Genomic DNA, 27898 nt, shown 5'->3' with positions numbered 1-27898 from the left:
TGTCCGCAATGGGAGCACTGTAATAGTAAAATGAACCCCCAGGTATACCCAACGCCTTTATGCAGATCCGTAAAAAAAATATTGTATATCAAAAAACACGTGCAATGACGTTCCAGAGCCTCTCTCGGCTCTACCCCCGGAGTCTCCACGCTGCGGCCGCTGCTCTTACTCCTCCACCTCGCCCTCATCCTCGGACAGCCTGGCTCGCTTCTCGGACCGCCCGCCGTCACCCACCGTCTCGGCGTCGCCCTCCTTCCTCTTGACCATCGTCGCCGTCGTCGTCGTCGACCGCGGCGTGTCGGCGTCTGGCTGGGAACGCGGCGGCTCCGCCAGCCTCTTCTCGGCACCGGCACCGCCGCCGTCGCCGTTGGTCCTCACGGCAGGGCTGTGACTGTCCCGGTCGCGCGGCGTGCTGACATTGTTGGGCGACAGAAGCGGGTCGGTGCCCGATCCGGGGCCGCCGTCGCCGCGGCGTCGCGTGTGCTCCAGGTGGAAGGCGGGCGACGGCAGGGACGGGTTCTGCTTCCTGAGCGGGTTCTCCGTGTAGAACTGGCGCATCACCTCGACGGCGGTGGCGCAGCGGGCCTCGTCGCCGCGCAGGTAGCGCCACCAGGGCTCGCCGCGGACGTCGTCAATCTGCTGGTTGGCGTGGGCGCTGGCGAAGAAGATGGCGCTGATGGCAACGTCGCGCGCCTCAACGAGCAGCGGCAGCGCCGTCAGGCAGGCGTCGTTGCAAAAGGCCCACGCCGCCTGCCGGAGGTGCTTGTTGTGCACAATGTCCAGCTTGCCGAGGAGCTCAAACAGGTTGCGGTAGGGGTTGTCCACCATCATGTCGAACGTGAGCTGCTCCAGCATCACCTCCTCGTAGGTCAGGATGCTGTCGCGCCAGCGCCAGTACTCCTTGCTCTGCTCGTCGATGATGAGCTTGGCATTCTTCTGCGCGACCTTGGCCACCGCGATGATGATGTCCTTTGTCTTTCGGCAGTTCTCCTCGACCTTGTTGGCCAGGAACAGCGCTGTCGCGGCAATGTTCTGCAGTAACGGTTGGTTTCCAGTCAGTCAATGTTTCTCTAGCCTTTTTCTCCGCGCAAAAGAGAGAGAGAGAGACGGAAAATAAAAAAAAAAAAGAAAGAAAGAAATAGCTAGCAGCCCGTGTACTTACATAGTGATGTATGCCACCCTTTTCCTGGACCATACTGAAGCGCATGTAGAATCGATGAAAGAAGACGCCCGCCACCCAAAGCGTAATCTGCGGCAGGTCGAGCATGACGCCCGCCTGGTACACAAAGTTGACGCCCTTGGCCCTGCGCAGCCGCTCCTCCTCGGGGGAGATGCCGTCGATGACGGAGGGCGTGCTCAGCACCTCGTCCGCCGTAAACGACCACTGGTTGGCGCCGAGCAGGGGCGTCTGCGACCCCGAGGCCGCAGCTGGGGCGGCGGGTGTGTGCTGGCCGGACACGCCCTGCTGGGAGCGCGGCGGCGGCGCCGGCGAGTGGCGGGATAGCAGCTGGGGCGGCGTGGGCGCGGCGGGAGGCACCTCGCGTCGCGTCGTCGTCGGCGATCGCGGCGCCGGCGGCGCTGGCTGCTCTTGTCTTGGGGCATTGGCCGCCGTGGGCGGCTGGTAGCCCTCGCGCGGAGGCCGGTATCGATCGATGCTGGCCATTTGTTGCGGCGTTGGTGGCGCGGAATGGGCCGATGATGATACGGGGGGGTGGTGTGGTGGGAGGGAAGCGGCTTCGTGCGTAAATGTTTTCACGTCGACGGGGTGTAAAGATCAAGAGAGTGCTTCCGTCTGCCGCATGGGGAGCGATTCAGTCGAGCGAAAAATAAAATGCAGACGGAAGGTTAAGGCGTGAGCATCGGCGCTGATGGAGGTTCGGTCGTTTCAAGGCTTTCGCAGGGGTCCATGACGCGCGAATGGATCTGGGCGAGATGGCTGCTTCGTGCTAATAAATCAACCAGCCAATCAGGTGACTCGCCACAACGCAAACCCAGTACGAACTTGTGTTGCCCTTTGTGTGACCGGCATCAGAAAACTCTTCACCGCGAATTAGAAAACAAAAAAAAAGCAATTTTTAAATTGACTGGCGTTTGTGTTTCGGGTATCGTTATTTATTGATAAGGTTCATGCTGTGTTATTCTATTTTTTATTACCGGCATCGCCCCAATACCCATCTATGCAGCCTCGCCATCATTTCGTCCCCACAGCTTGACTGTGCGGTCGTGCCCACCACTTACAATCCATTTACCATCTCTGCTGTAGTCCACAGAAGTGACAGGGCCAGTGTGACCACTCAGGGTCTGAATCAAACTCCAGTCGTCGGCGGAAAAGACTTTGACAGTGCGATCAAAGCCTGCTGATACCACAAACGTGCCCGTCTTCTTGGGTGTCTGCACGCCCTTGTCGTCCAAGGGCGGCGGGACGCCATCTAATGGATCGTCTAAACCCTTGAACCAGCGCACGTCTGAAATAGCACTGCTATGGGCACCGACGCCTCCTGTCTTTTGCACCTTACGGACATCCCAGCACTTGATCCAGCCGTCGGCAGATCCAGTGAGCACTCTGTGTCCGTCTGTACTCCAATCCAGGGCATAGATGGGTTTGATATGGCCATCTTGGTGGCCGTCGAGAATCATGACAGTTCTCCCTGACCGGACATCCCAGATTCTTCCGATGCTGTCGAGACCTGCACTGGCGATTAAAGATCCGTCATTGTTGAAGCTTACAGCGTAGACACCTCTGGAGTGGCCCTCCTGTAATAGAAGCTCTTTGTGGGTTTCGACGTCCCAGAGTCGCCAGGATGTGTCTTCCGAGGCTGATGCGAGATATCTCCCGGATGGATGAAACTCGACACGACATACACGTTGTGTGTGGCCTTGCAGCGTAGCGAGTGGTGTGTCCTGGTTCAGAGACCAGAGGTTGATCAGGCCCTCTGCGCCACCCGACGCAAAATTCACCGAGTCGGGAGACACATTTGATTCGGGCAATGTAGCGCCGGGGAACCAGGAGATGCCGCTGATCTTGTTTGTATGTCCACGATAGGTCATCTTTTCGTCGAGATTTGGTACCCCCAAGAGCTTCACTTGGCCGCCCCAGTTTCCGATGGCAACAAGCTCGCCATTGGGCGACATTCTTGTCATGCTAATATGGCGCTCGCCGACGATTTGGCTGCCTTGAAGCTCAAATGCAGCCAGTCGCTCCTTTATCTGCTTTCGAAACTTGACGTGCGTTCGCAGAGGAATTTTGGACTCGAGACGCTGAAACGCTGTCCGTTGCTTGGCCCTCGGCAGAGAGTACTTGGCCATGTTAATGCGCGCTTCAAGGAGCTCCGGGCCTCCGCGTGAATAAAACTCCTCCTCCGCCTCGTCTGCGTCCTCTTCGGCGTCTTCCATTGTTACATCGGCAGCCTCGCCGCCTGCCTGCTCGACTTGGATCGTCATGAGCTCGCGCAGTCTGTCTCGTCGGTCGCCGGGCCCTTCTCCGAAAAGTGTAATGGGCTCACCCATCTCACGCAGCTTTGCTCGCACACGTCCATCATCGGTCGGGACGGCTATCGTTGCCGCGAGACGTTTGCGGTTGAGCTGGCCGAGGATGGCGGACGCCTTTTCGGACGACGCGCCAGCGATGTTCGTGGGGAGATTGTAGTCGTGATCCTCGGGAAGATCCTCGAGCGCGATACCCGACATGGGCTCATCATCAACGCGCGCTTGCCTCGACGGGTGCATCATGTTGGCGGCGGTAATCGAATCGCGCGACTGCTCTCGTGAGCTGTGGACGGGACGTTGTCACTACGTCGTGTGTCGCAGATCCAGCGGCGCGGTATGAGTCTGATGAGAACTATTCCAATGCCAGAGTGCCACAATAGATAGTATCATATAAGAATACGTTGTCATGGAGCAGCGGCGTTGGATGCTGGCTGGAAGAGAAATGGTTGAAAAAAAGAAGCTTGGTGCTCCACAACCTGTCGCGACGACACCAGTAGCCTGTAAGCAGTTGCGGCCCGAACCAGGTATCACTGGCCTTGCCGTGAAAATACAGACCACCTACAAACCACGACATCATTCGAGCAGGAACATTGCAGGGCTTACCCAGTAGGGGTTCTATTGAAAGAAATTTTTGTCACGAAGATGATGGCAATCTTGATGCACTACTTTCGTCCTTCAACTAGCAGTAGTACTACGTGACTAAAATGTGTGATAGAAGACAGGACTAACAACACTTTTGCGCCAAAAAGCTCCAGCGTGAGCAAATAAAACTTACACAGCAGATTAGTGGTTCCGAGAGCAAATAATTCAACCCCAATGCCAAGTTGATGCTTTTCCGCGTCGAATTGCGGTACCTAAACCACTGCTTTGTTGCTATGCTTTCCGGGCGTCTAGTTACCCGGTACTGCATTGCTCCGGCAGGCAGGCGCGTTATTCGATCTACTTTGTGTCGTGGCTACTGCTACAGGCAAATTGGTGGTATTGAATTACACATTTTCTTCACTTCAACTATAATCTGAACCTCGAAAAACAGAGACGATTGTCTAGTAATAATAGAGCACCGCCCAGCTGCCAATCTCGATCACACCAAAAATCTGCCCAAGAGAGAGAGAGCCCCCTTCCTGCGCAGCCCGGGAATCATGAATCAGTCATGAACTCATGTGACGCGGCTATAGCATTGAATGCGTGTTCATGAAGGCCGAGAGAGTGGCCGGTGTCGGCCAAATTCAAATACTCAAAGCGTCGTGCTGATGGATAGTAGTGACTGACATGTTGGCTAGTCTGTCTGGACTCACAGGCGCCGGGGTTTCCCTCTGCCGCAGTTACGGGATCGGAGGCGCAAAACAGGACGTCTTGGTCGCCATTGACGACAAAAACGTCGCCTTTGTAGTCCGGGGCCTTGCCCTGCCCAAGCAAAGCAGTGAGAAGCTCGCCAGCTGTGATCACTCCTCGCGTCTCCCACTCGTGGTCGAGCACGGCCTGGTCCACGTTGTCACTGTAGTAAACACTCTCCGACCCCCCTCTATTGGTTGCAATGAGGTAACCAGGATCGAGGCCGAAGAACCGGGCGGGCGCAAGCAAGGCGGCTGGTAGCCAGGCAGGGCGCAGAACGATGCTGGGTGACCCAATAAGGAGGTTTTCGGAAAAGCCGGTGAGGTGTAACTGATCGATGGCGGTCGGGTTGGACTGGGCGATCCAGTTCCCAATCATGGAGCCATAGGAATGGCCGACGTAGATGATTTTTTCGAATTTGGTGGCAACACCGGGGAGAGCGCCATCACGGGCCGACTGTATGACTTTGTCGAGAATGGCGGCTTCGAGAGGCAGCTGGCACTCTAAAGTACCGTCGGGGTGAGAGGATTGCCCATTGCATAGTCTATCAACAGCGAGGACGTGGTAACCTTGCTGCGCAGCCTGGTAAACCCAAGACTGGTTGGTGGAGGCAGAGCCAACAGCGTGGGTGGAAGGGCCGAACCAATAGTCGTTGGTGTATGTCACGCCGTGCACTAATATCTGGAGAGTTTGGCTACGGTCATGAATGCTCTGGATAGGTGAGCAGAACTTGGCTGCGATCTGATACTCGCCGTCGACACTGGTGGTACCGGCACTCTCGACGGAAGCGAGCAACCCCCGAATCTGCTCAGGCGTGGTGAGGCTATTCAGGTTGAAAGAAAGGACCCTGTTGAGTGCGCGGGCTGCAACGTCAATCTTGAGATCGTGACACTGTAACGGGGGTGCAGAAGAGGCTGGCGGAGTCGGCGTTGCCAAGCAAGCAGAGGCGGCGAGCGCAAGCTGAGTTAAGAGGAGGCGCGGATGAGTATGCATATCGGGAGCTCGTATTCACACAAAGGGGGAACATGCAAGTTGCCAGATTAAGGTCGAACAAAGAAGGGAAGAGGAGGCACGAGCCATGTCACGGCATAAGGAAGTTTATAGGCGTTTACGGATGCCGGTCAGAAAAGAACTGCATAAGTGAGTAGCCAAGTAATCCGTAATCCGGAAGTACAGGATTCTCTTGCGCAGGGGGTTACGCTGAATCTACTTGGTACCTTGCAAGCTTCTGAATGTACGAGTATTGTGATGAGCGGGCTGCTGGTAACCCGACAGGCACACGAACACAGGGATAAGCTGGTCATGACTCCAAGAAAGACGGTGCTGAAGCGCCCGTTGAAGGGAATGTGGCGATACGATGGGAGATGAGATGGAGCATGGAGCGGGTATGCCGGTGATTTGCTCACTCACTGTGTGTGTGATGGTGGTGATTTGGCTGGCGGCGCCCGAGTCTGAGAGGATATGTTTGTATGTCAGGAAATTAGAGTTTCGCGGGCCTAAAGGGAGGTTCTTTGTATGGCAACAAAGGCCCTGGCTGTATAGCTAGGTAGGGGTGTTTTTTTTTTCTTTTTTTGGCTGGGGGACGGTTTGATTGAGATCTGTTGGCAGTCAAGGGTTGGGGCGCGCGCGATGAGCCGCCGTGGGTGGCCGACGTAGCGCCCGTGGCTGAGTTGTGGGACTGTCAATTCTGTGACGGAAATTTCCTGATTCTCTGCTGTTGGGAAATGAAGAGGAAAAGAGTGGGAAATGAGACTGAAATAAGACTGAAATAAATAAACAAACAAGTATTGCAGAACATGAACCAATGCATTGGTTCGCTGTCAAGCGCGATACCAACGTTGCAGAGATGGTTGGTACTGGTGGCTGATGCCTGTGGCTCAGCGTACTGGGTGCTGCCTACCTGCCTACCTGCCTACCTGCCTACCTAGGTAGGTATTGACTGAATTGTTGACAGGCATTATATTTAGCGCGTCCAGCGATCCTCGATCCGACCGCAGCGCCCTCCCAAGCGACCGTTCCCCCGCACAGGTATGAATGCCGGATTTCGGAATATATGCCGTCTGAAAAGCAAACAAGAATTCATATCTGCTGGAGGGCTTGGAAAAGAGCGAGATTCATGTTGGCAGAGTCCATCTGCTGCCTCCAGCACGCTGCACTGATGCTTCTGTGAAACACATCTGTACCCAGTAAGCTCTGGAAAATCTTGTCGCTTGTGTGTGAGTGGGATGGCCATGGCTGCTTCAGAATTTCAGAATCACAACAACCAGAGGTAAAAGTAAATCAACGAATATATATATATATATATGCTTATATATATTTATTTTTACATTATCTAATAGCATAGTAAGAAATTCACAAGTCCTATGCCTACCCAGACAAGACAATGAGGGCTTTTCTTCTCCAGAAATTCATTTCCAGGACCTATCCAGGCCTGGGGTAGAGTGCCATTTGTGGGTTTTGGGCTTTTAGCAGGCCTGGAGGAGCCACTAGTCTGACATGCATTTCTCAGTTGTCAGTCAAGCGAAAGCAGGTTTTCCCTTTTTTGGCTCGTGCTGCGACTTGGTGCCACAATTTTCTCTTTACGACGGCCAAAAAAAAAAGAAAATGACCTAAGAAAAAAAAAACGTGTCTTTGTCCGACGCACCGAAAAGCCTCCTCCCTCGCCTCTCTTTCTTTCCCCCCCTTACACCTCCCGGTGACCAGACTTGCCCTTTTCAAAATCAACGATCCCTCTCTTCAATAACTCGACTTCAAATGCATATACCGACACAAACGCACCCCAGTCCTGCCTTTTTCAAATACCAGATGCGTATTGCCAGCCAGCTCAACGCCCACACCCTGCTTCAGGACGACACCACCAAGCGCGCCGACCCCGAGCGACGTCGTGGATCGAATTGACTCCATCGCGAACCACCCGCGCGCTTGCCACCCTGATTTCACAGCAGGAGGGCACCACATTGACCTGTGCCTTTCCTTTGTTTCCATTTTCCTTCTTCTTGCCCTTTCCGGGCGCCAACCAAACCACATCAGCTAATCACGACTACACGATCCCGACGTCATGATAAGCCCCACCCCCACCGCGCGCAACATCGTGCGCGGATTTCCCGGTACGCCAGTCACGTCTGGTGATGAGGATTCCGACTCTGGAGTGGCCGGCATCGCTCGCGCCACGCTCCCCAAGGCCAACCGACGCGGCCGCCACCGCATCGACGATGTCGTCAGCGCCAACTGCAGCCCCGTCATGCGTCCCACGCCCTCGCCGAGCATCTCGGGCATCGCCAAGCTTCGCATGCAGATGGACCCCCTCAGCCTCGATGCCGCCTCCCGCTCCAGCTCTGCCAACCGCCGGGGACGTCGAGGCCCCGAGAATGGCTCGGCCCTCGGCCACGAGCTCAGCAGCCGCTCTCACAGCCGCGACGGCGCCCCGAGCGAGGCCGGCAGCGAGGGCTATGAGACCACCTCTACCGAGTACGAGGTGAACCTCGAGCACGACTTTGTCAGCGAGAGCCTGCGTGGTGACCGCTCCGGCATCATGGAGGCCCTCGAGGGTGGCCTTCACCCCCGCCGCAAGATGACGGCACAAGAGTTTGAGCCTCTCAGGTGTCTCGGCAAGGGAACCTACGGCACCGTGCTCCTCGTCAAGCAGCGTGCCACCGGCAAGCTCTACGCCCAGAAACAGCTCAAGAAGGCCTCCCTCGTCGTCCACCGAAAGCTCATCGAGCAGACCAAGACAGAGAGGCAGATCCTCGAGTCTGTCAATAGGCATCCCTTTGTGGTCAAGCTCTTTTACGCCTTCCAGGACCATGAAAAGCTTTACCTCATCCTCGAGTACGGCCAAGGCGGCGAGCTCTTTACCCATCTCAACACGGAAAAAATGTTTTCCGAGACTGTCGCCGCCTTTTACATGGCGGAGATGCTGCTCGCCATCTCGCACCTGCACACCAATCTCGGCGTCGTCTACCGCGACCTCAAGCCCGAAAACTGCCTCCTCGACGCCGACGGCCACCTCTTGCTCACCGACTTTGGCCTTTCCAAAGTCAGCGCCCAAGAGTCGAGTGAGAGCTGCAACTCCTTCCTCGGCACAGTCGAGTACATGGCGCCCGAAGTCATCCTGGGCAAGAAGTACGGCAAGGCTGTTGACTGGTGGTCCTTTGGCGCGCTCGGTTATGACCTCATGACGGGCAACCCGCCCTTCCGCGGCCAGAACCATGCCAAGATCCAGGACAACATTGTCAAGCAGAAAGTGTCGCTGCCCTACTTTCTCAGCGCCGACGCCAAAGACCTGCTGACGCGCCTGCTGCGCAAGGATCCGCACAAACGCCTCGGATCCTGCATGCCCAAGGACTTGCAGACGCTCAAGGGCCACCGCTTCTTCCGCAAGATTGACTGGAAGCGCCTCGCTGCCCGCGACCTCGAGCCCCCCATCCAGCCCATGATCACCGACCCCGAGCTCGCCGAAAACTTTGCGCCCGAGTTTACCGATCTCGCCCTTAGCCCCTCTCTCATCGCCGTCCCGCAGGACTCTTGGGCCATGCCGCCATCGGCCAGGGACGACGTGTTTGGCGGCTTCAGCTTCGTCGCCTCCTCCAGCCTCCTCGAATCGCACGCATTTCCCCTGGCGAGCGGTGTGCCCGGCGCTTGACTGCATGGCGGAGCGTGGCGAGACCATATGACCTCTTCAAGCGTATGCACTTTTTGATATTCACTCGACTAGATTGTTTATGCGTTGCAAAGGCTTGCATTTTTTGGTGACATGTTTTCTGTTTTAGAACATTATTTGAAAAGTACCGTTTTCTACACAGCGTCATCATGGTTGATAGACTTATCTTTGCAGCTGGGTGTTGGTCTGAAGGAATTCATAGAGTCTTTGATGAGGAACGAGGGGAATGATGAGATGATGGGATGATGGATTGAATCGCCGTATTTGGTTTATGCGATGTAGAATGGAGACGAGGAAATTGACTATACATCTGTCTTGGTTACAAGGCCGAGTCCTACTGCATAGTGTGTGTACCTGTAAGAGCAACACCAGTGTCCAAGTTTTGGCATGGAGGTTGTCGACCGGAGCGTCACACATTGTGAGGTTGTGGTGTTGAGCAAAATGCTGGCTTGTGCAAGGATCCCGCTGCACAGAGTCCCGCAAGTGTACGGCGGCAGGTTGATGATGTTTGAAACGGTCTGGCATGGAAGATGGCAGTGTGCGCGAAGAGCAACGTAGAACTGGAAGGGAACTCGATAACAAAAGCCGCGGGAAAGTCGTCGTCCATGGCCGGGGCTCCTTTCGGCTTGTTTGGACAGAGGTCTTGGACCGAGTTGATCAGGCGAGCGTATAGAGCGGGAGCGCTCGTAGATGATGGCTAGCAACTAGAAGCGAGAGATTTCCCGCCCGAGCCCGAGAAAAAACAAAAACTGAACGGGTGACGCCGGTGAGAACGTCGCAGCAATGCAATCTCCCCCCCCCCCCCGGGGGCGCGGCGCCCGCCAACGCAACTGATGGCAAAGAAGGAAGGGAGGCATCATATGGGAAAGGGAATATAAACGTGCAGCGAGCGACCTTCTCGTTATAGGAAATACTGCACTTCGCGTAAAGGCTACGAGGCGGGGTCTGATGAGATGGTTCGCGGCGGCAATGGAGGGACGACTGGTCGTAATGCACACACACACACACACACGCGTGCGCACACAGGTGAGGAGGGATGGCGGCGACCTGAAGAAGTTAGAATGGATCGCAAACCTGTAGTCCGAGCAGTATTTCACAGGTAGAGCTAAGAGGCTAAGAGTAGAGAGCTTTTTGCGGCGGCCAGGATGATGGAATAGCCGTTGTCAAAAGACCATTGGCTTGAATTGCGTCCTGGGTTTAGCTGTATATCTGCGCCAGCCTGATGACAAAAGAATTAATCAATAAATAAAGAACGCTACAAGATATGAGACAGTCTTGTGCGTGTGCGTGTGTGTGTGTGTGCTATGCTGTATATGAAAATGGCCCTAAACAAAGGGGAGAGGAGGGGAGGGGTAAATGATGATAAAATCTCGCGCACCTCTTGACGACTGAGTGAACGGGCGAATAATAAAAAGGTGTTTGGAAAAAGCTGAGCTTGGCTCGTGAATATTGATGGCTTGATGCATTTTGCTGCATTTTGCGCTGGTCCTTTATTTAATCTGAGCTGCATCTCCAAGTAAGCATTATATAAAGGCGGGCACACAGTTTGGGGGGGGGGGGGGGGGGGCTGCATAGTAGCGACGGCAGTTGTAAAAGAGAAGGTGGAAAAACAAAAAGAAACTGGATAAGAGAAATGAACGAGGGCTCCAATAGCAGTCCTCCAGGATGGCGTCTTTTTTTTAAAGGTGCAGTAGGAGAGGTCAAGACGACAACATATGAAGGGGATAAATTTTGGTCGTCGATGGGTTGCACTGCATCGCTCACATGTATAAATGACGCAGCCTCTCAGAACCAAGTTGACGTCTACAAAAAAAGGTGCTCGTTCTGAAAGGGGTCTGGACCTGGCAACCCATCTTGACGTCGCCGCCGCCGTAAAACAACGGAAACTGGAACTTGATTGCGTGTGCCCAGCCCAAGCATAACTCATGGCTGCTTCAAAGACCTTTTGCCGATCAGTTTACGTTTTGGACACTTGGCGAGTAAAGGACGACGACGACGACGACGACGACGACGAGTTGCATGACAGTTGCTTTGTAATATGAGGCACAGTCCTCTCCCTCCTCCCCCTTCTTTCCCTTCTCACCCTCATTCCCGCAGAAACATTCATTCTCTCTCGGGCTTGTGTTGTTTCACAACGTTTCTTCTTCTTTCTCGCGGGCTTTTGCGGGCTTTCGAAGGGGGGGGGGGGGGAGGATGCTGATTTAGCACCACCGTGTGCCAAACACCTAATAGAGGTCAGAAGAGGCGGGCATCCTGCAAGACCAGTAGTTTGGGAGGATTTGGCTGCATGGCAATAGGAAGGATGCCAAAATAAAAAAAAGGCAGTGCTCGTCCTTTGCCCTCTCCGACTCTCTTGCCAAGAAGAGGACAAAAAGCTTATTGTTACATGTGTACGTAGCGCAGTCCCTCATTCCCCAGATGCCATAGATGACGACAAGGTAATCTTGGCCAATTATGGAGAATTAAAAAAAAAGGGCACGTAATAAAGGCGATCTGATAAAGTAGGCTGTGTGTTAGTTTTGTCTGGGGCAGAGCTGTCCAACCAGCGCGCTGCCAATGCCAATCAATGCCCTTCCCTCTATCAACAAGCCAAGTCGTATCATTGCTGCCAATCCCCTTATGCGCCTCATATCAAAGCGCGCTCAACGCCCCCCCCCCCCCCCCCCCCCCCCCCCCCCCCCCCCCCCCGGACCAGCGGCCTCCCTTGGCGTTTGACCAGAACAAGGGCCAAGAAAGACGAAGAAGAGGAAAGGGGGACTCGTCTCTGCGTTTTGGTCTCGCGAGGTGAGGTAAGTAGTAGGCACCGCCTCATTTCTGATGACGCAACGTCCCAAGTACTGATAGAGGCGATGCCTGACTCTTCCGTCTTGGAAGACCGCCACCCTCCCGTCTGAGACCTTGTGGAAAACCTAGTCGGAATCGGAGAGTATCTGAACATGATGTATAAAAAAAAACCCACCGAGAGAAAGAAGAAAATAAATTAAAAAAAAAAAAAGGATCGAGGCTCGGGCGATAACAAGAGTGATGGCACCATCTTCCCTCGCACACACAACATGACAACCCACACATAGACTACTCACATCCACCAACTTTTGTCCCATTTGGAATCGCAGACAAAGCGGCTGGTTTCCTGCCCCCGGCGGCACTATTCGAAGCCGATCCCAGCTGATTTAGCTCAAGGCTCAAGCAGGCTTGCAGGCTTGGGGCTTACCTGGCGCGGGGGCCAGACTTTTGGAATCCTAGTGCCACTCCCCTCCCCCCTCGGATGGACTCTGACCGAGAGACATTTCATCCGTCCCGCCAATGGGAGACTGGGCATTGCTATACTGATGTTCCTGACGCGCGAAGCTTGTTTTTGGCCTTGTTCCAAGTTGAACCGTGGCACCTTTTTTTTTTTTCTTTTTTTCTCCTCTGTATATTGTCAGCCAAGCACAGCACTGGCCCCCCCTCCCTTCCCGCTACTCATGTCCTTGGAGGATTCTTGCGCGGCGTTTCTCAGCTTTGCGCAAAGCTGCCTTGTGCGTGTGTGTGTGTGTGTGTGCATGTGTGCGTGCGTTCTTCGCCCGGCGAATTCAAAGGGTCCCGAACAATGCCAAAAGGGGGAATACTAAAGTCGAATGTCCGCGGATCATGATGGTGGTGATGGGGCATCGCAAGCCAGACTACTACAGTTTCTTGTGCCGCCCCCGTCGCGCAACCATGAAAACCGTCGGCGCAACTATGCCCATGGTAATCGCTGATGCCCCAGAGCCAGACTCCCGGGCTTATTATTCTTAGGCACAAGCGAAAGAGCTGTCATCTAATCTACACCCTCCCACCCCCATCCTCTCCTCCTCCCACCAGATTGCTGATCCAACGCCCCCCCCCCTTTCAGCGGGGTGGCGCGCGTCCTTGTGTGTACATGGACGAAAGCCAGTCTTAGCCAGCGTACTCGTACTCAGGTAGCTCTCAATGCCGGCACTCGAACTGATTCCCGCAGCCCTTGCTTGGCGCTTCAATGCTTCTTCAAGGTGTGGCTATAGTCTGCCGTGTGCACCACCCTCACACCCTTGGCGGCAGACACTAGATGGACGGAGTACATATCCCCGGGCAAGCCCTCGTCAAGTCTTGTCGTTGTGCTACTCTCTCTGCTGCCGACATCACTGTTTGCATTCTGTGCTCCTTGCAAAAATTGCTCCAACAATCCGGTGATTGTATTCTACTCAAAGAGTAGTGCCCGCGAAGGAAGAATACCGACACGCATATCCATGTGGTAGACTGTTACAGAATCATGGGATTGGGTAGTTCTTTGGTCAGCACCATGGCGCTGGCCGCTCTCAGTATGTCCCTCACCGTAGCAGACACGACTTAGGTCCCTTTCCTTTTACTCACAACATGCCCTCCCCCCCGTCTAGACTCTGCCGGCGCGCTCGCAGCCAGCGCACCTCACTGCGTCGGCGACAACTCGCAAATCTGCTTCAGCTGGGGCGTTCCCCAGGCGGCCATCCAGTCCGGCTCCGGCAACGTCTACTTCCAGCTGCGAGCGCCGACGTCCTACGCCTGGGCGGGCCTGGGCATCGGCACCGGGATGAGCGGCGCCGAAATCTTTCTCATGTACCAGGACGGCGACGGCAACGTCACCCTCAGCACGCGGTCCGGCACCGGGCACGTCATGCCGCAGTACACGCAGCGCTCCCAGGTCGAGCTCCTCGCGGGCTCCGGCGTGGTGGGGGACACCATGGTCGCCAACGTCCGCTGCGGCGACTGCTCGAGCGCCAGCCTCGCGGGCGACAGCAACTGGCTCTCCGCCTGGAAGGCCGGCAGTCCCCTCAACTCAAAGGACACAAACGCCCGCATCAGCTATCACGACGGCCACTCCAGCTTCCAGATTGACCTCAGCCAGGCCGCCATCAGCTCCGACTCGAATCCGTTCACAGATGCCAACCAAGGTGGCGGCTCTAGCGGCGATAACAACAACGGCAACGGCAACGGCAACGGCAATGGAAATGGCGGTGGTAATATCGTCTCGGGAGGTGGCTCATCAGGCCCGGCTTCGAATACGCTCCTCTACGGCCACGGGGTTCTGATGATGATCGTCTGGGTTATTCTGTATCCCGCCGGAGCTCTTTTGATGCCAGTCATTGGCAAATGGGTGTTTCACGCGGCTTTCCAGACCATTGCCTTCCTGGCCATGTGGGCAGGGCTCGGCCTGGGCTATGTTCTGGCGGATCGGCTTGGTATTGTAAGTAGTACCTTTGACAACCTCGCCGGCGAACTGATCACTAATGTACATTTAGTTTTGGCAGAACACACATACTCGCCTCGGAGTCATTGTATGCGCATTGATGTTCCTCCAGCCGATTTTGGGTGCCTTGCACCATACGAGCTTCAAGCGCCAGGGACGTCGTGGTGTCATGAGCCACATTCATGTTTGGTACGGCCGCGCCCTCATCCTCTTGGGCATAATCAATGGCGGCCTAGGACTCTGGCTGGCTGGCACGGGCACGGCCTTCCGCACTGCTTATATCGTGCTCAGTGCCGTCATCGCTGGGCCCTATTTCCTATCCGTTCCCTGGTTCGAAGTCAGAAAGGCTAGAGCGTCTAAAGGCCAGGTTTCCAATGGCCAAGCCATCAAAAGCCCTTCAGCGAAAGGCCTGACGGCAAGCGGCCTTTCGGAGACTTCAAGTCGCTAGGCGAAAATCGTGCCATTGAATCAGTGTGTCATCAAGGCTGTTGAGAAGGGCTTAGGATGCATGGTGCCTTCCCCAGAACATATGTAGTGTACTTTTATTTTTCCCCCAATTTGATAGGATGTTTAGTCCGTGATAAGAGTGAATTGCAGCAATTTGTTCTTTTCAATTGCCTTTCCCCCAGGAACGGGACCACAAGCTTAGGTGTGAGTATCAGCGATGGCTACGGATGACAGCCCAGCTCACACCTGAATGATGATTCGAAAACGTCAGCGTAACATTTCAGAGAAATCGAAACTTCTCATCTTTTTACTACTTTTGAATAAAAAGTTAAACCGCTTATTACCGTCTAATGGTGGAATAAGTAGGTTCAACGTCCTAGTGAAGCTCTGGGTCGACCGTCGCACCAACATCGATTCACGTGATCCATAAAACCTTGGCATCCACCTGCGCCTCAGGCAGAAACTTGGAAACCTGCCACGGGCTAAGCCGGGGGAGAGAGACAGACAGGTCGACATCACGATTTTCACAAAACCCTCAGTCCACCTTGCCAACCTCGGGTTTCCCATTGAGCAACGCCAACCCATCCAAAATGCTCAGCCAAATCTCTCGGGTCGCTGTGAGTATTCCACCGTTCCCTTTCCGGTGCCATTGCCGCACCCTCGTCGTCTTTATGGCCGCCCTTATTGTCTGCTGCGAGAGCTTTTGCTGACTGAGGGGGGGGGATGTTCCCGTTTAATAGCGCGCCCGCTCTGCCATTGCCGCCGTCTCCCGATCGGTGCAGACAAGGACCTTTATTGCTCCTACCGTCTCTCGCAGAGGTAAGATTTTTTTTTCACGCGATGATTTTGATTCCCTGCTTTGGAGAAAGGCGGCTTCCCCCGACAAACCGCGGACGGAGACGCGGAGACACGACCAGCTCGGAGAACAGCGGATTTGCACCAGCCGAAACGCCTGATCAACGCATCATCCGACCGATGAAGCTCGCCGCGCACAACCGACGACATCAATCGACGAAGCAACGTTTTGATAAAGTACCGGAGGATGCGCTTTATTTTGCGGTGCCGATGTGTCGATGGCAACGCCGCAACTGTCTTGGCAAAGAGCTTGTAAGCTAACGCGGCCCCTGTTGTCTAGCCGACTTTGTCCAGGAGCTGTACCTCAAGGAGCTCAAGGCCTACAAGATCCCCGCCGTCAAGGAGTCCGACTCGGTCGGCCAGGTCCAGACCTTTGCCGTGCCCAGCACCCCCAAGTCCCCCGAGGAGGCCGACCTCGCCAGCAACCTTCAGGAGTACGAGAGCATGGCCGTCGAGATTGAGGGCCAAGACGCCGCCCAGCAGGCCTCCGGCACCCCCGCCGCCCTTCCCGACTGGCTCGAGGCCGAGGAGGAGGAGCCCAAGCACTAGATGGACATGACCACCGGAAATAAAAAGCAGTGCATAGATTGGGGGAAGCGAAACACGACGGGACCTCTCTCTCAGACCGCGCATCGGAAACAGAAACATACATCCGCCACAGCCGATACAGCACTGTAAACCCCCTTTATTCGTTTTTTTATGCCGGCGCTCGAATCAGTGCGGTGGGTGGATGTGATAGGATGGATGGGATATTAATTTTTGGGTTATATGTGTAGGGGGGCCGCGGGATGCAACGAGACGGAAAAAGGGGGCCGTATAGACAAGACGGCTGTCCAGGTGCCCTCATGAGCATCGGAACTCTTGGCTGTACCTCTGCTTTTGCACTCTGTCTTTGTTGCGTCGGCGGCTGCTCGCTCACCTGCTCAGCAGTCGAGACGGGCTGGGCGGAAACAGGATTCCGGATACGGTGGTGAATCCTCGTTGTACATTTTGTCCTTGTAAAGAAATGAGACAGCCCTTGCATGGGTGTAGGGTGTTGACTATTTCTTTGATCATTTCTCTTTTGTCTCAATGCAACAATCCTAAGCGTACCTACTCTCTTTATTTTTCAAGCGTGATGAACATGTAGAGTCGAAACAATCCTTGCGCAATGATTTGCAACCACGAATTGGTTCCGCATTTTGCGCAAGTACTGCTATATATCCTGGTGTCTGTTGTTCTTTAGTCCATACTATATATACACGATTAAGGCCTATCCGCGTTGGAGTCGCTAGCACCGTGAAATTGGCGTACAACGTCTTTTAGTGTACAGGTTCAACTCTATAGAAAAGGATCAGAACGGACATTGTAGATGTACATATTTTGTATATATACATGTACAGCCAAAGGTCATTTTGCAAAAGAAAATCTGAATTTCGAGATGGATTGAATTAAAAGCCAAGAAGATATTAAGTAGCCCAAGTGGTTTTTTTGCTGGACAGATCAGCATGGAGGCATCATAATCAACGAGAACAGGACAGCAAAAAATAGAGAGCCTCAACATACAAAAACAACAACAAACAAACAAACTGGACCTTTCCCCCTTTCCCAATGTTTTCCTTGAGGGGTTTAACGAGGACGATGGCAAGAATGTCAAGACAAGAGAGAGAAAGAGAAAAAAAAGAATTAAAAAAAATATTAGAGTAAGCCAAGGAGCCGGGAGGAGGAAAAAGGCCGAACCTGAGCAAAACGAGGATACAAGAAACATGTTCTCACACCAAGGCATATAAACGGTAGCAAAAAACGGCACTCGACTTCTTCTTTTTCCTCCGATTTACCATTTCGACACGCAACATGCCAACGCAAGTTTTTTTTCCCTTGCTTTCACCACGCACGCACGCACACAAACGAAACAGGGCAGCAAAAAGGATTACAAGTTCCATGTCAGGCAAAGGGGGAAAAAACGTCGTTTTCTGTTCATCAACGAAAGCTTTGTGCCAGTCATGCTTTCCTTCTCTTTTCGTTTCTTTTTTTTTTCGGGTGGGCCTTTTCCTCTCCTTTGCTTTCTTTTTTCTTTTTTTCCTTCTTTCTTTCCTTCTTCAGAAAAAGTAGGAATATGAGTTTCTCTCTCTCTCTCTTCTTCTTCTTCTTCTCTTTACATGCCCACATTTCAATCAACCAAGGTTTCCACATCAGAATGACGTGCCAAACAAGACACAAAAACCAAGCAATAGGCAAAATGCATTATAGTGATAGAAAAGCAACGCCAGTGACAAACGTCTTTGTTAAAGAAAACTTCAATGCAGCAAAGCAACACACACTCAAAAAAAAAGCCAAAAAACATCACCATTCCAAACGCCAAAATGAGTCTGTACGTGATTAAGTTTGCCTCCCTTCCCCCCGGGCCCATTTGCCTGAATATTTCCGCCCACTCCCGCATGCCCATGATTGCTTAAAAAAAAGACAAAAATAATAGCAAGAAAGAGAAAAACTTCTTTTTTTTTAATTCTCCCGCCAATGCCTTTTGTTCTCATCTCGTCCCCCCTTCTTCCTTCCCGGGTGAATTAATGCCGCAGGGTATCACAGTATAGATACTGAGCTGATTATTAATCATCAAAGTGCCCTCCTCCCACCATTTGCTCGTCATGGGTCGAGGTGCGCACGATGCCGCTCATCCTGTTACCCTTTCTCGGATCAAAATCGTCTAGATTATCCCAGTCGTCATCGTCGTTACCGTTGTGGTGATGGCCCGCGTCATCCATTTCCTCGTCGTCAGGGCGCGCACGGTCACGCATGTGGTCGTCCAGCGCACTCTCATCGACAAAGGTAAAGCCTTGGAAGTTGGCCTGCACCGACGGTGACAGCGGCGTGGAGGCGGCGTACCCTCGAGCGAGGGCGGCGGCGCGCTCGTTGAGGGACCCGTTCTGATCCAAAGCCGTGGTGAACTCGGGGTCGAAATAGGACACGTCGGTTTCAGACTTGAGCTTGGGCTTGAAGGGAGGCGCGATGCGCTTTTGCGTTAGGAGCGTCCAGTCAATGTCGTTGAAGAATGGATGCTGCTTGAGCTCCTCGGCGTCGTCCGTGGCACCGAGGCGGTGCTTGGGATTTCTGTTGAGCAGGCCCTTGACAAAGTTGCGGCCCTCTTGCGACAGCGTGTCCCGCGGGAAACGAACCTTGCCGAAAGCGATATTCTTGTACATTTGCTGCGTGTCCTCGGCGTAAAAGGGGCTCCAACCGCAGCACATTTCAAACACCAGGACACCGAGCGACCAAAAGTCAACCATTTTGGTGTAGCCAGACTCATCCAGCAGCACCTCGGGTGCGAGGTACTCGGTAGTGCCGCAAAACGTATTCGTAGTGTCATTCTTTGTGAGATTAGCCTTGGAGAGGCCAAAGTCGCAGAGCGCAATGTGACCGTTGGCATCGAGGAGAATATTTTCGGGCTTCAGGTCGCGGTAGACGATATCGTTGTTGTGAAGGTGCTGAATGGCGAGAATCAGCTCGGCAATGTAAAACTTGGCACGTCTCTCGTCGAAACGGCCCTCCTTTTGCAAGTGCCAGAAGAGCTCTCCACCAGACATGTAGTCGGTGACGAGGTATAGTTCCGAAGGCGTTTGGAAGGAGAATTTGAGACCAACGATGAAGGGCGAGTCAGACGTGGCAGTACGGACAAGGATGTTGCGCTCGCCGACGGTGTGGGCAACCTCCTTCTTCTGCACAATCACCTTTTTCTGCAGAACCTTCATGGCGTAGATGCGCTGCGTATCCCTCTTGCGAACCTGGTAGACTTGACCAAAGGTTCCCTTGCCGATGAGCTTCAAGATTTCGAAATCGCTGGGGCCGTAGTGCTTCTTTTCCGTGCGCTGGTACAAAGCCTCGACGTAGACCTCGCCCGTAGGCGCATCCTCGGCAACGGTGTTGACGTGGCCCTTGAGGGGGAACCAGCCGCGGACCGGCGTCTCCTTTTCCCTAGGGGCTTCGAAATTGACGTGGCCCAAGAAATCTTCACCGTTGGGAGTGTGGTCGTATACGGACACGTCTACCAACGAACCGGAGTCGACAACATCACTATAATGCCACGGGTTAGCCGAGTAACATGCGCGTGAGGTGGGGGGCCGGTGCATACAATACGGCCTCGGCATCCCATTTGGGGTTGGTAAGAGAGGCATTGCGGCCGTTGCGGTTGCGGAATGTGTTGTAATCAGTGATGCTGGTATTGCTGCTTTGGCGGCTACGCATAGGAATGGCCATGGGCCGGCCGGAATCACTTCCTGATCGCTGGATAGGGACGCCGCCGATAGCAGCCTGCGCGACATTGATGGGCTCCTCATCCTCGGAAGATCGCGGGCCGGCAGAGATGAGCTCGGAGCGCTGAAACACGGCGACGACGTAGGGATCGTGGCACTTGCGAAGACCGCGAGCCTCTGAGATTTTGATGGTCAGCTTGCCGCGCGCGGCAGGTACCTGAGCGCCAGTGGAGCGAGGGGTCTGGGTTCCGCTAGCTTCGGCGCCGTCGTTGCTAGTGCGAGAGAGTGACGAGTCCTTGACGTCTGACAGCGAAGGGCGGGCAGTCGAGAGAGCTCTGGTCGGGGTAGGAGGACCGCTCTTGAAGATGATACCACGTGTTAGCTCTTTGAGCCCACCAAAAGAAAACCATTTGCTAGACGGTTGAGTAGTTGAAGAAGAGGAAGCACAAGTAGAATCAGAAGTAGAAGCAGTATTAGAAGGATTAGAAAGTGTAGTGTCTTGAGGGTGGGAAGACTGGGCGCGACTTTCGTCCAAAGAGTGGACGCCGCGGGTGGTAAAAGAGAGCTGCTGGGCGGCGCTCATGGGATTGGCAGCAAGAGAAGCTGACCGGCCAGCGGGTGCAGAGTCTTGCGAGCGGCTGTGAAGGACATGAATTGCCGAGCTTGCAGAAGAGCAAGGCTGCGAGGGTGGAGGGGTGGGATAGGGATGGATGTTTGTGGTGAGGTGCTGTGTGGGACCCGACTTGGCGGGCAGAGGGACGGGAGGATGGGCGGCCGCCGACGCAGACGCAGCATCTGAAGGAGGAATGCTCGACGAGGACGAGGAGCAAGGCAGCGGGGTGGCATTGACGAGAGACGGCGGGCGCATTCGCATCCCCTCGGATGCCGGTGGCCGGGTCTCTTCATCATCGGGCGGTAGTGCGTCATCGGCGGCGGAGGCGGCAGCGGGAGCAGCAGCGAGGGCAATATGGGAAGTCTGGGATGTGGCTTGGGCATTGTGGTGCCGCGAATCGAGGGAGGAAGGCGGAATGGTTGCAGAAGGGTCTTGACGAACCTGGCCGAAGTAGCTCATGATTCCGGGGAGACGCTTGTCGTGGGGGTCGGGTTGAGGAGTCGCAATGCCGGATCGTGGGGTGTCTGAACCTATTTGGTCGATGCCATCGTCTTCGGCGGCAGTTCTAGAAGCGGATTGGTCAACAGTCTGCATGGTTGGCAGAAGATTGAGAAGATGGATATTTTTTCTTTTAAATATCGCAAAGAAAAAAAAATAAGGCCTGAGAGGGGCCAAAGAGGAGAGCCAAAGAGGAGACGGCAAGGAAGGAAGAAAAAGGCCCGGCGCTCAAAGAGGAGACGAAGAAAGGAAGGAAAAAAAAGGCGTAACAGAAGTGGGTGGCGAGCGCGGGGGAGGGAGGGGCTTTGGGTGTATAGTTTGAAGTGGTTCTCTCTGCGGCTCCGTAGACTTTAGAGCGGGCTTGTCCGTCTCAGCAAGCCAGTAGTCGAAGGAGGTGAGGTTTGAGAGATGCGATGAAGCAGCAGGTGGAAATGGAAATGATGCAGGAGAGGGAGGAGCAGAGGAACGGGAGGGAGGCCTAGCTCATGGCTGCTCGCCGAGCCGAGAGAAAAAGAGGCTGAGGAGCCACAAATGTCAAAGTGAAGCTTTTCAAAGGCGAGGCGAGGCGAGGCCGGCAACGGACAAGATGATTGGTGCTTCGCAGATGCGGTGGCTAATTTCGATGATGAAAGTGGAGGAGAAGGGAGGAAAATGGGGGATGCGTTAAAGAGGGTAAAAAAAAGAAAGAAAGAAAGAAAGAAAGAAAGAAAGCAACGATGGGATCTATGGAAGAAGTGCAGGAAAAAAAAATTGGATAGACGGAGCAGCCGTTGCGGCTATGGGGATGGAAACTGTGGTGAGCGGCCTGTGAGTATGGCAGCGAGCATACAAGGTTTGAGGCCAGCGCAATCAAAGGAAAAGGTTTGGGTTGGCTGGGCTGGCTGGGCTGGCTGGGCTGCTGCTGGCCGCTGGCCGCTGGCTGGCCAAGCTGGCTTTACGCCCCTGCCAAGTGGGCGGCAATCCCGAGAGCGGATGGTTCCCATTTGCCAGCCTTTCTTCTTCTTCTTTTTTTTCTCATTTTACCCTGACTCTGGCCGATGCCATTGATTTAAAATTTCCTTCTTCCAGTCGGGCCAACGGACTGTCAGAGTCACGATAGACCAGATTCTATGGGCCTTCTGCGGGTAATGACGAAGAACCAGTGGCCACTAGCCACAAGTACCTCACGGTCAGGCAGGTACCTGGGCAAGTACCTAGGTACTTGGACACCTACAGTACGTGTAGGCACGTAGACAGACAGGTAGGTAGCGTACTACGCACCTCCGGTCAGATATATAAGTAGCCCGGACAGATGTATCAGGTGCTAGCGGCCGGACAGTGCGGCCCAACAAGACAAGCCATGTACTGAGTAAGTAGTGAAGTAGTCTCAAGAGACGAAAGGCAGGTAGGCAGGTACCTGAGTACTGCGGCGGCGAGGGTTGGAGATGAGAGCCCAAGCAGACGGCCATGGGTATGGCCATGCATGGAATGGGCAGGCAGGGGCGGAGCAATTTTTTTCCCCATCTTGTTTCCTCCTGCGATTCATTCATTATAGACGTTGCAGGACGCTGCATGTCATACTTCTCTGCTGCTTTGTGTCGGCAGTTCGTGTACTAATCATGTAGTACTGTGCATATATGTAGTCATCGGGAAGCCTGAGTACTTAGGCGAGCTTCCCGAATTGGCAAGCCCATGGAAAAATTTTAACGCAAGTACTGAGTAGCGTCTTTTCTTTTTTCTTCGTCCTCTTCGCGGCCCAAGAGCTATTCTGGTCCGGCCCACTGCAATTCAACGCCACGGGGAGGACCCACGGGCCTGGCTGGCTGGATTCCGGCAGCAAAGCAAAGCCAGGAGAAGCACACGGAAAAGCAACGCAGCAAACGCCATGGTGGTACTCGTACGCTTGTATGCTGTACTGATGCTGGTGGAGCTGGCATACATAGACGAACGTGGTGGCTGGCCGAGTCGGTCAGGACGTGTGTGTGTAGGTGTCCGTCTCTGTGCTGCTTGTCTGTCTGTATGTCTGCACACATGCATAGGAAAAATGGCATGGGCATAGACGAGGCTACACTCTGACGCAACAAGACAGACGAATGCCATCAGAGTACAGATCAATGTCCGTCCCGTGGCAGTAAGTGGGTAGACGACCCGGGTCGGTGGTATCATCTCAGACACTGCTGATTGGAGACTGCGTCACAGTAAGGACTGACTGATGTGCGATGTCTGATGTGCGATGTAGCGGAACTTGCAGCCATGTACTGCACTGGTAGCAGTGCGATAGGTACTTGGATGTGTCCATGTAGGCAAAGGCGCGCGAATTGCCATGTGGTTTCGCAGTTGGGCCTGGGGGAGAGCGGGAAGACGGCAAGGCTAGGTGGACGACCAGGACCAGACAGCGCATGACAGGAAGGGCACAGCTTGATGCCCCATCACGAGCAAACATGAATGGTTCCAGAGAGCAAAAGTAGAAGAGCAGGAAAGCAGGTCAGCAAGCAAGCGTGCTGGCGCCATGATGAATATAAGTCGCAGAAAGCCACCTTGGCTCCATCAATGGAAGCCTGTGCAGAAGCTGCCGCAGAAGCAAGCCAGAAGCACCAGAGAAGAAAGTTCGGGCCGCCTAGTCTGCCCAGGCAGGGCGTGGCTGGTGGACCAGTGTCGTTGGCCACCATACAAGCAAGTCTTCAGCGCTCTCGCTAGCGGCCAGACCAACTGATGAGGGGGGGTTTGCGACTTTTAGCGGGCTCTCCGTCTCTCCACCACTGCACCACTTCACCACCGCACCACACCCACCAGAGCTGGCAGCCGGCGACCAGACTGGGCGGGCTGACTCGCAGAATGACGGCGCGCGGTATATCGGTAGGTCGGCATAAATGGATGTGGATAGTGGACTGGTATCGAGGTAGGTAGTGGGTACCTGTAGATACCTGTAGACGGAAAATCGTGCAAAGTGCTGGCGGCGCCGAGACGTGGCGGACCACTTGATGGTCTTGGTGCTTTCTTGGTGCTCTTTTGGTGCCCCCTAACTAGGCACTCTTGGCCAACTACCACTGTCAACCACCAGGCCCATAATAAGGCACGGCGCTGTGGCGGAGTAGTCATTCACGGCCATGTCAAAGTCATCACGACACACACCAAACCAAGCTGTTTGCTGCATGGCAGGTGGCCAAGCCGTGTGTCATTGTCAGCTAGGCTGCTGCCGCTTTTTTTTTTTTTGCCCTTTCGTTGCCTCGTTCGCCGGGTTTGTCATAATAGGGGGCCCAGAAAATTGCCACGCCACGAGACATGGATGTATCGTTGCTGACAATAACGTCTTTGCTGTGTCGTCGGCAGCGTAGACCCCTGTTCCTTGCGCGCTCGCCCGTCGTTGATGTCTCGTTTGCCGCTGTTCGCCGATTCCCGAGTATCGTTGCCATGTTGTGCCGTGCCACTTTTTGCGACGTTTCCAAAGGTTTGCAGCTTGTCAGGTAGGCTTGTCGGGACCAGATCCAGCGTTCGGCGTTTGATGCCTTGCTGAATAATAAGAGGGCAGAGCCGCTGCTTGATGCCGTCTGTCTGCCTACCAAGCCGTAGGTACGTACCTGCCAGCTCGCTGGGCAGCCATCTCGGCGGCCACCACAGTACTTAGTGTAGGTGTAGTGGAGGAAGAAGTTGCAGATGCCGCCACTCGACGGTAATTGCGAAAAAAAGGCTGCCGAGAGGAAGGAAATGGAAGAAGAAGACAGAAGAATAAGAGGAGTAATGACAAAGCAAAAGGAAAACAAAAGTGGAAAGAAGAGAGAAGAGAAGAGATTACTCACTTGGACATCATTGCTTGTGTCGCCCTCCGTAGTAAATCGAACCCTCCCCCGTTATGATGCTGATGCGTCGAGTCGCTTCCGGTCATGATGACGTTTATAAAAAAAGAAGAAGGAGAAGAGAGAAAAAGAAAAGAAAAAAATCGAGAGCCTAGATTAGAAATACCAATAGAGGATGTAGAAGGGGGACAAAGCACAAGACCATGGAAAAAAAAAGTCGCAAAACGAGAGTGATGGTGAGACCAAGATGGACAAGACAAAAAGGGAATAAAGCAGGAAGAGTAAGAGAGAAAGAGGGAGATCGGGAGCGGGAGCGGGAGGTTGTGATGGGAGTAGTGAGAGGTTGTGATAGTATCCCAGAAACTATGCAACGGCGTAGTTACTGTTGCTCGCAGTCTCAAAAGGTTTGGAGGCTGTCTCTCTTGGTCGATGCCGTGGTAGCGTGCCAGAGCGACGGGTTGAGAAACAGTTGTATGATGCAAGTTGTACTTGAGGAGGCGGAGGAGGATGGAGAAGAGGAGAGGCCGCGTATCGCCGCCAACGGCCTTGATAAGAATGCCTTATAAGTGGCTATTAGCTGCTTGCCTGCCTGTCTAAGTAGGTACGGAGTACTGCCTACTGCCTACCTAGGTAGCTAGGTAGGCAGCTAGCTGTGCCATGTAAGTAATGAGCCTCCTCTTTTCCTTGTCCGAACAAGAGGTAAGTACCTAGGTAGCTAGACTACTTTGACTACCTACTTAAGTATGGGTAGGTAGGCAAGTAGGCATGTAGGTAGCTTCAATTCTTGATTACCCGCCCGCCACCTTGTCACTCTGCTTCATGATGACCTTGTCTTACTCGGGGCAGCAGCCCAATAATAGGTACATTGATCAGTGAAGAGAGCAGTGCGCGGCGCGCCCGCCTGTCGTGACACACGTCGATACGCCCCCGAAGACCGAAGAGGAACGAAGTGATCGCCACGCCGCCCCTCCCCCCTCCTCCAGCTGGCCGCCCACCCTCTTTGCCTCTCCTCCTCCTCCTCCAAAAAAAAAAAAAACAAGCTTTGGAGCCACGACCATGACCAGCACACGCACTCTCCGAGCACTCTCCGACACCACTATTCAACTTTTTTTTTTCCACTTCTTGAATTGGCGAAAATGATGAGACTGACCCATGTTGGTTCCAATGAGTAGTATATATGCTACATTGATCATCAAGGCCGTCCATCATTCACCTTGTTGGCCTGGCATGGCTTGCATGGCTCTGATTTTCCGGTTGCTTGCCTACACTCTACCCGGCCCGCCACCCTGATGCGCTAAAGGAACCTCGCTCGTCTCCAACTGGAGTGGCGGCGGCGGCGGCGGAGGGGGAGGAGGAGGCGGCTCTCTCCATGACGGTCCCAGTGAATTGGCCCGCCCAAAATTGCGGGACGACAGCACAACTACCTGTACAATTTCCCCGCAGCACAGAGGAGGGGAAGCAGCCACTACCGCCTCCAGACCTCTAAACCTCTCTAAGCCTCTAAACCTTAGTATGGAGGAGCTACCAACTACGTGCGTATCTTGCCGAGTATCTTGGTCTTGTGCCTGTGCCAGTATGACATGATTGGTTTCTCCAAAAAATGCTTCTTTTGTTTTCCTTCTTCTTCCTTCTTCTCTCGCTTTCTTTTCATTTTCTCCTCTTTGCATCTTCTCTTCACATTCGACAGTACGCCGGTGGGGGCGGTCTCATGACGGAAGCCTCCTGCGGCAAAAACATGTATCCATCCATCTCATTCATCCCACATTCATGCCCCTCCTCCTCCTCTTTCGCACCTTGACTTGAAAAGCTTGCTTCCCTGTCGAGTGTCTGGACAGACGCCATCCAGCTACTTACACGCCCTCGACACACCCCCTTTCCCTCTGAGAGGAACAGCGCCACGGACGGTAACGAGCCCTGCAGGTTAAATTTCCCCAACGATAACAGGAAGAGAAAGAAGGGCAGTCATTGCTGCCTCCAACTTGTACCATTGCCTTGATGATATGTACGTGTCTATATAGATAGATGTAGATATATATAGACAGATATATATAGATGGAATAAATTTATCTATCCGTATATGCAGACATATAAACAGTCAATATTCACCAGTCTAGATCCACGCGTGGCTGCTTCCGTCGTTTGCCACCACCCACAGCGAGTCTAACCCACGCCTCCAAAATCGCATGCAGGTGCCCCCGGGGAAGCATCGGGGGTACAGCCAAAACTGTCGACTCTTGATCCAACCAAACCAAAAAATGAAAAATGAAAATAATCTATATATAAAGTAAAATAAAATAAAATAACGAGAGTGAGAGTAACAAAGACATGAAAAACTCAGCTGCCCGCTCGGAACCGGAAGTCCCGGCTTTGCTACCCCTCATCTCTTCCTCTTTTCCCCCTCCAGTCGCCGCTCCTCCTCGCTATTTTTGTATGTATTCAAACTACGTCAAACCCAAGATATTCGGCCCCTCTGGGACAAAGCTCATCAACTAGTTGCTTACCAAGTTTAAGTTGCTGGGCCGAACCCCGGATCAAGGCAGATGCTTTCCTAAATATCCATCCATCCCACTTACAAGGCCTCACAACTTGCCAACCCCCCCTCCCCATACAGGTGAAGCAGCTTCGTCTTTTATAACCCGCATTTCAAGCTAATCTTGCTTTTACCGGTTCTCAAAATTACCATATATGATTAATAAAATATGAATGATGCCCCCCGCCCTTCCTTCGACCGACCATGCGTTACCCAACAGCCATTCATGCCCCATTCCGATACCAGCCATGCCA

The 27898-nt window shown here is 53.8% G+C and overlaps 7 protein-coding genes across 7 annotated transcripts; 3 read left to right on the top strand and 4 right to left on the bottom strand.

The window, feature by feature from the left end:
• Window positions 1-165: 165 nt before the first annotated feature.
• Window positions 166-1663, bottom strand: V2A60_000246 (cyclin-like protein; the record flags this gene model as incomplete). Its single annotated transcript, XM_083251617.1, has 2 exons — window positions 166-1032; window positions 1163-1663. 2 exons carry the CDS (start codon window positions 1661-1663, stop codon window positions 166-168), a joined length of 1368 nt encoding a protein of 455 aa, XP_083107743.1.
• Window positions 1664-2175: 512 nt separating this feature from the next.
• Window positions 2176-3729, bottom strand: V2A60_000245 (WD40-repeat-containing domain protein; the record flags this gene model as incomplete). Its single annotated transcript, XM_083251616.1, has 1 exon — window positions 2176-3729. One exon carries the CDS (start codon window positions 3727-3729, stop codon window positions 2176-2178), a length of 1554 nt encoding a protein of 517 aa, XP_083107742.1.
• Window positions 3730-4623: 894 nt separating this feature from the next.
• On the bottom strand, window positions 4624-5811 carry V2A60_000244 (uncharacterized protein; the record flags this gene model as incomplete). Its single annotated transcript, XM_083251615.1, has 1 exon — window positions 4624-5811. The coding sequence occupies one exon, from the start codon at window positions 5809-5811 to the stop codon at window positions 4624-4626; it is 1188 nt and encodes a 395-aa protein (XP_083107741.1).
• Window positions 5812-7876: 2065 nt separating this feature from the next.
• On the top strand, window positions 7877-9460 carry V2A60_000243 (kinase-like domain-containing protein; the record flags this gene model as incomplete). Its single annotated transcript, XM_083251614.1, has 1 exon — window positions 7877-9460. The coding sequence occupies one exon, from the start codon at window positions 7877-7879 to the stop codon at window positions 9458-9460; it is 1584 nt and encodes a 527-aa protein (XP_083107740.1).
• A 4318-nt stretch (window positions 9461-13778) lies between these two features.
• On the top strand, window positions 13779-15150 carry V2A60_000242 (cytochrome and DOMON domain-containing protein; the record flags this gene model as incomplete). The annotated part of the gene is made up of 3 exons (XM_083251613.1): window positions 13779-13797; window positions 13873-14699; window positions 14755-15150. 3 exons carry the CDS (start codon window positions 13779-13781, stop codon window positions 15148-15150), a joined length of 1242 nt encoding a protein of 413 aa, XP_083107739.1.
• Window positions 15151-15739: 589 nt separating this feature from the next.
• On the top strand, window positions 15740-16553 carry V2A60_000241 (F1F0 ATP synthase subunit h; the record flags this gene model as incomplete). The annotated part of the gene is made up of 3 exons (XM_083251612.1): window positions 15740-15835; window positions 15890-15968; window positions 16285-16553. 3 exons carry the CDS (start codon window positions 15740-15742, stop codon window positions 16551-16553), a joined length of 444 nt encoding a protein of 147 aa, XP_083107738.1.
• A 2036-nt stretch (window positions 16554-18589) lies between these two features.
• On the bottom strand, window positions 18590-21437 carry V2A60_000240 (kinase-like domain-containing protein; the record flags this gene model as incomplete). The annotated part of the gene is made up of 2 exons (XM_083251611.1): window positions 18590-20051; window positions 20110-21437. 2 exons carry the CDS (start codon window positions 21435-21437, stop codon window positions 18590-18592), a joined length of 2790 nt encoding a protein of 929 aa, XP_083107737.1.
• Window positions 21438-27898: the final 6461 nt, after the last annotated feature.

Source organism: Cordyceps javanica, chromosome 1 (genome assembly GCF_051103115.1).
Source record: "Cordyceps javanica chromosome 1, complete sequence".
Classification (NCBI taxonomy): Eukaryota; Fungi; Ascomycota; class Sordariomycetes; order Hypocreales; family Cordycipitaceae; genus Cordyceps; species Cordyceps javanica.
Note: the sequence above shows the minus strand (reverse complement) of the source record. Positions and strands in the feature narration are given on the sequence as shown.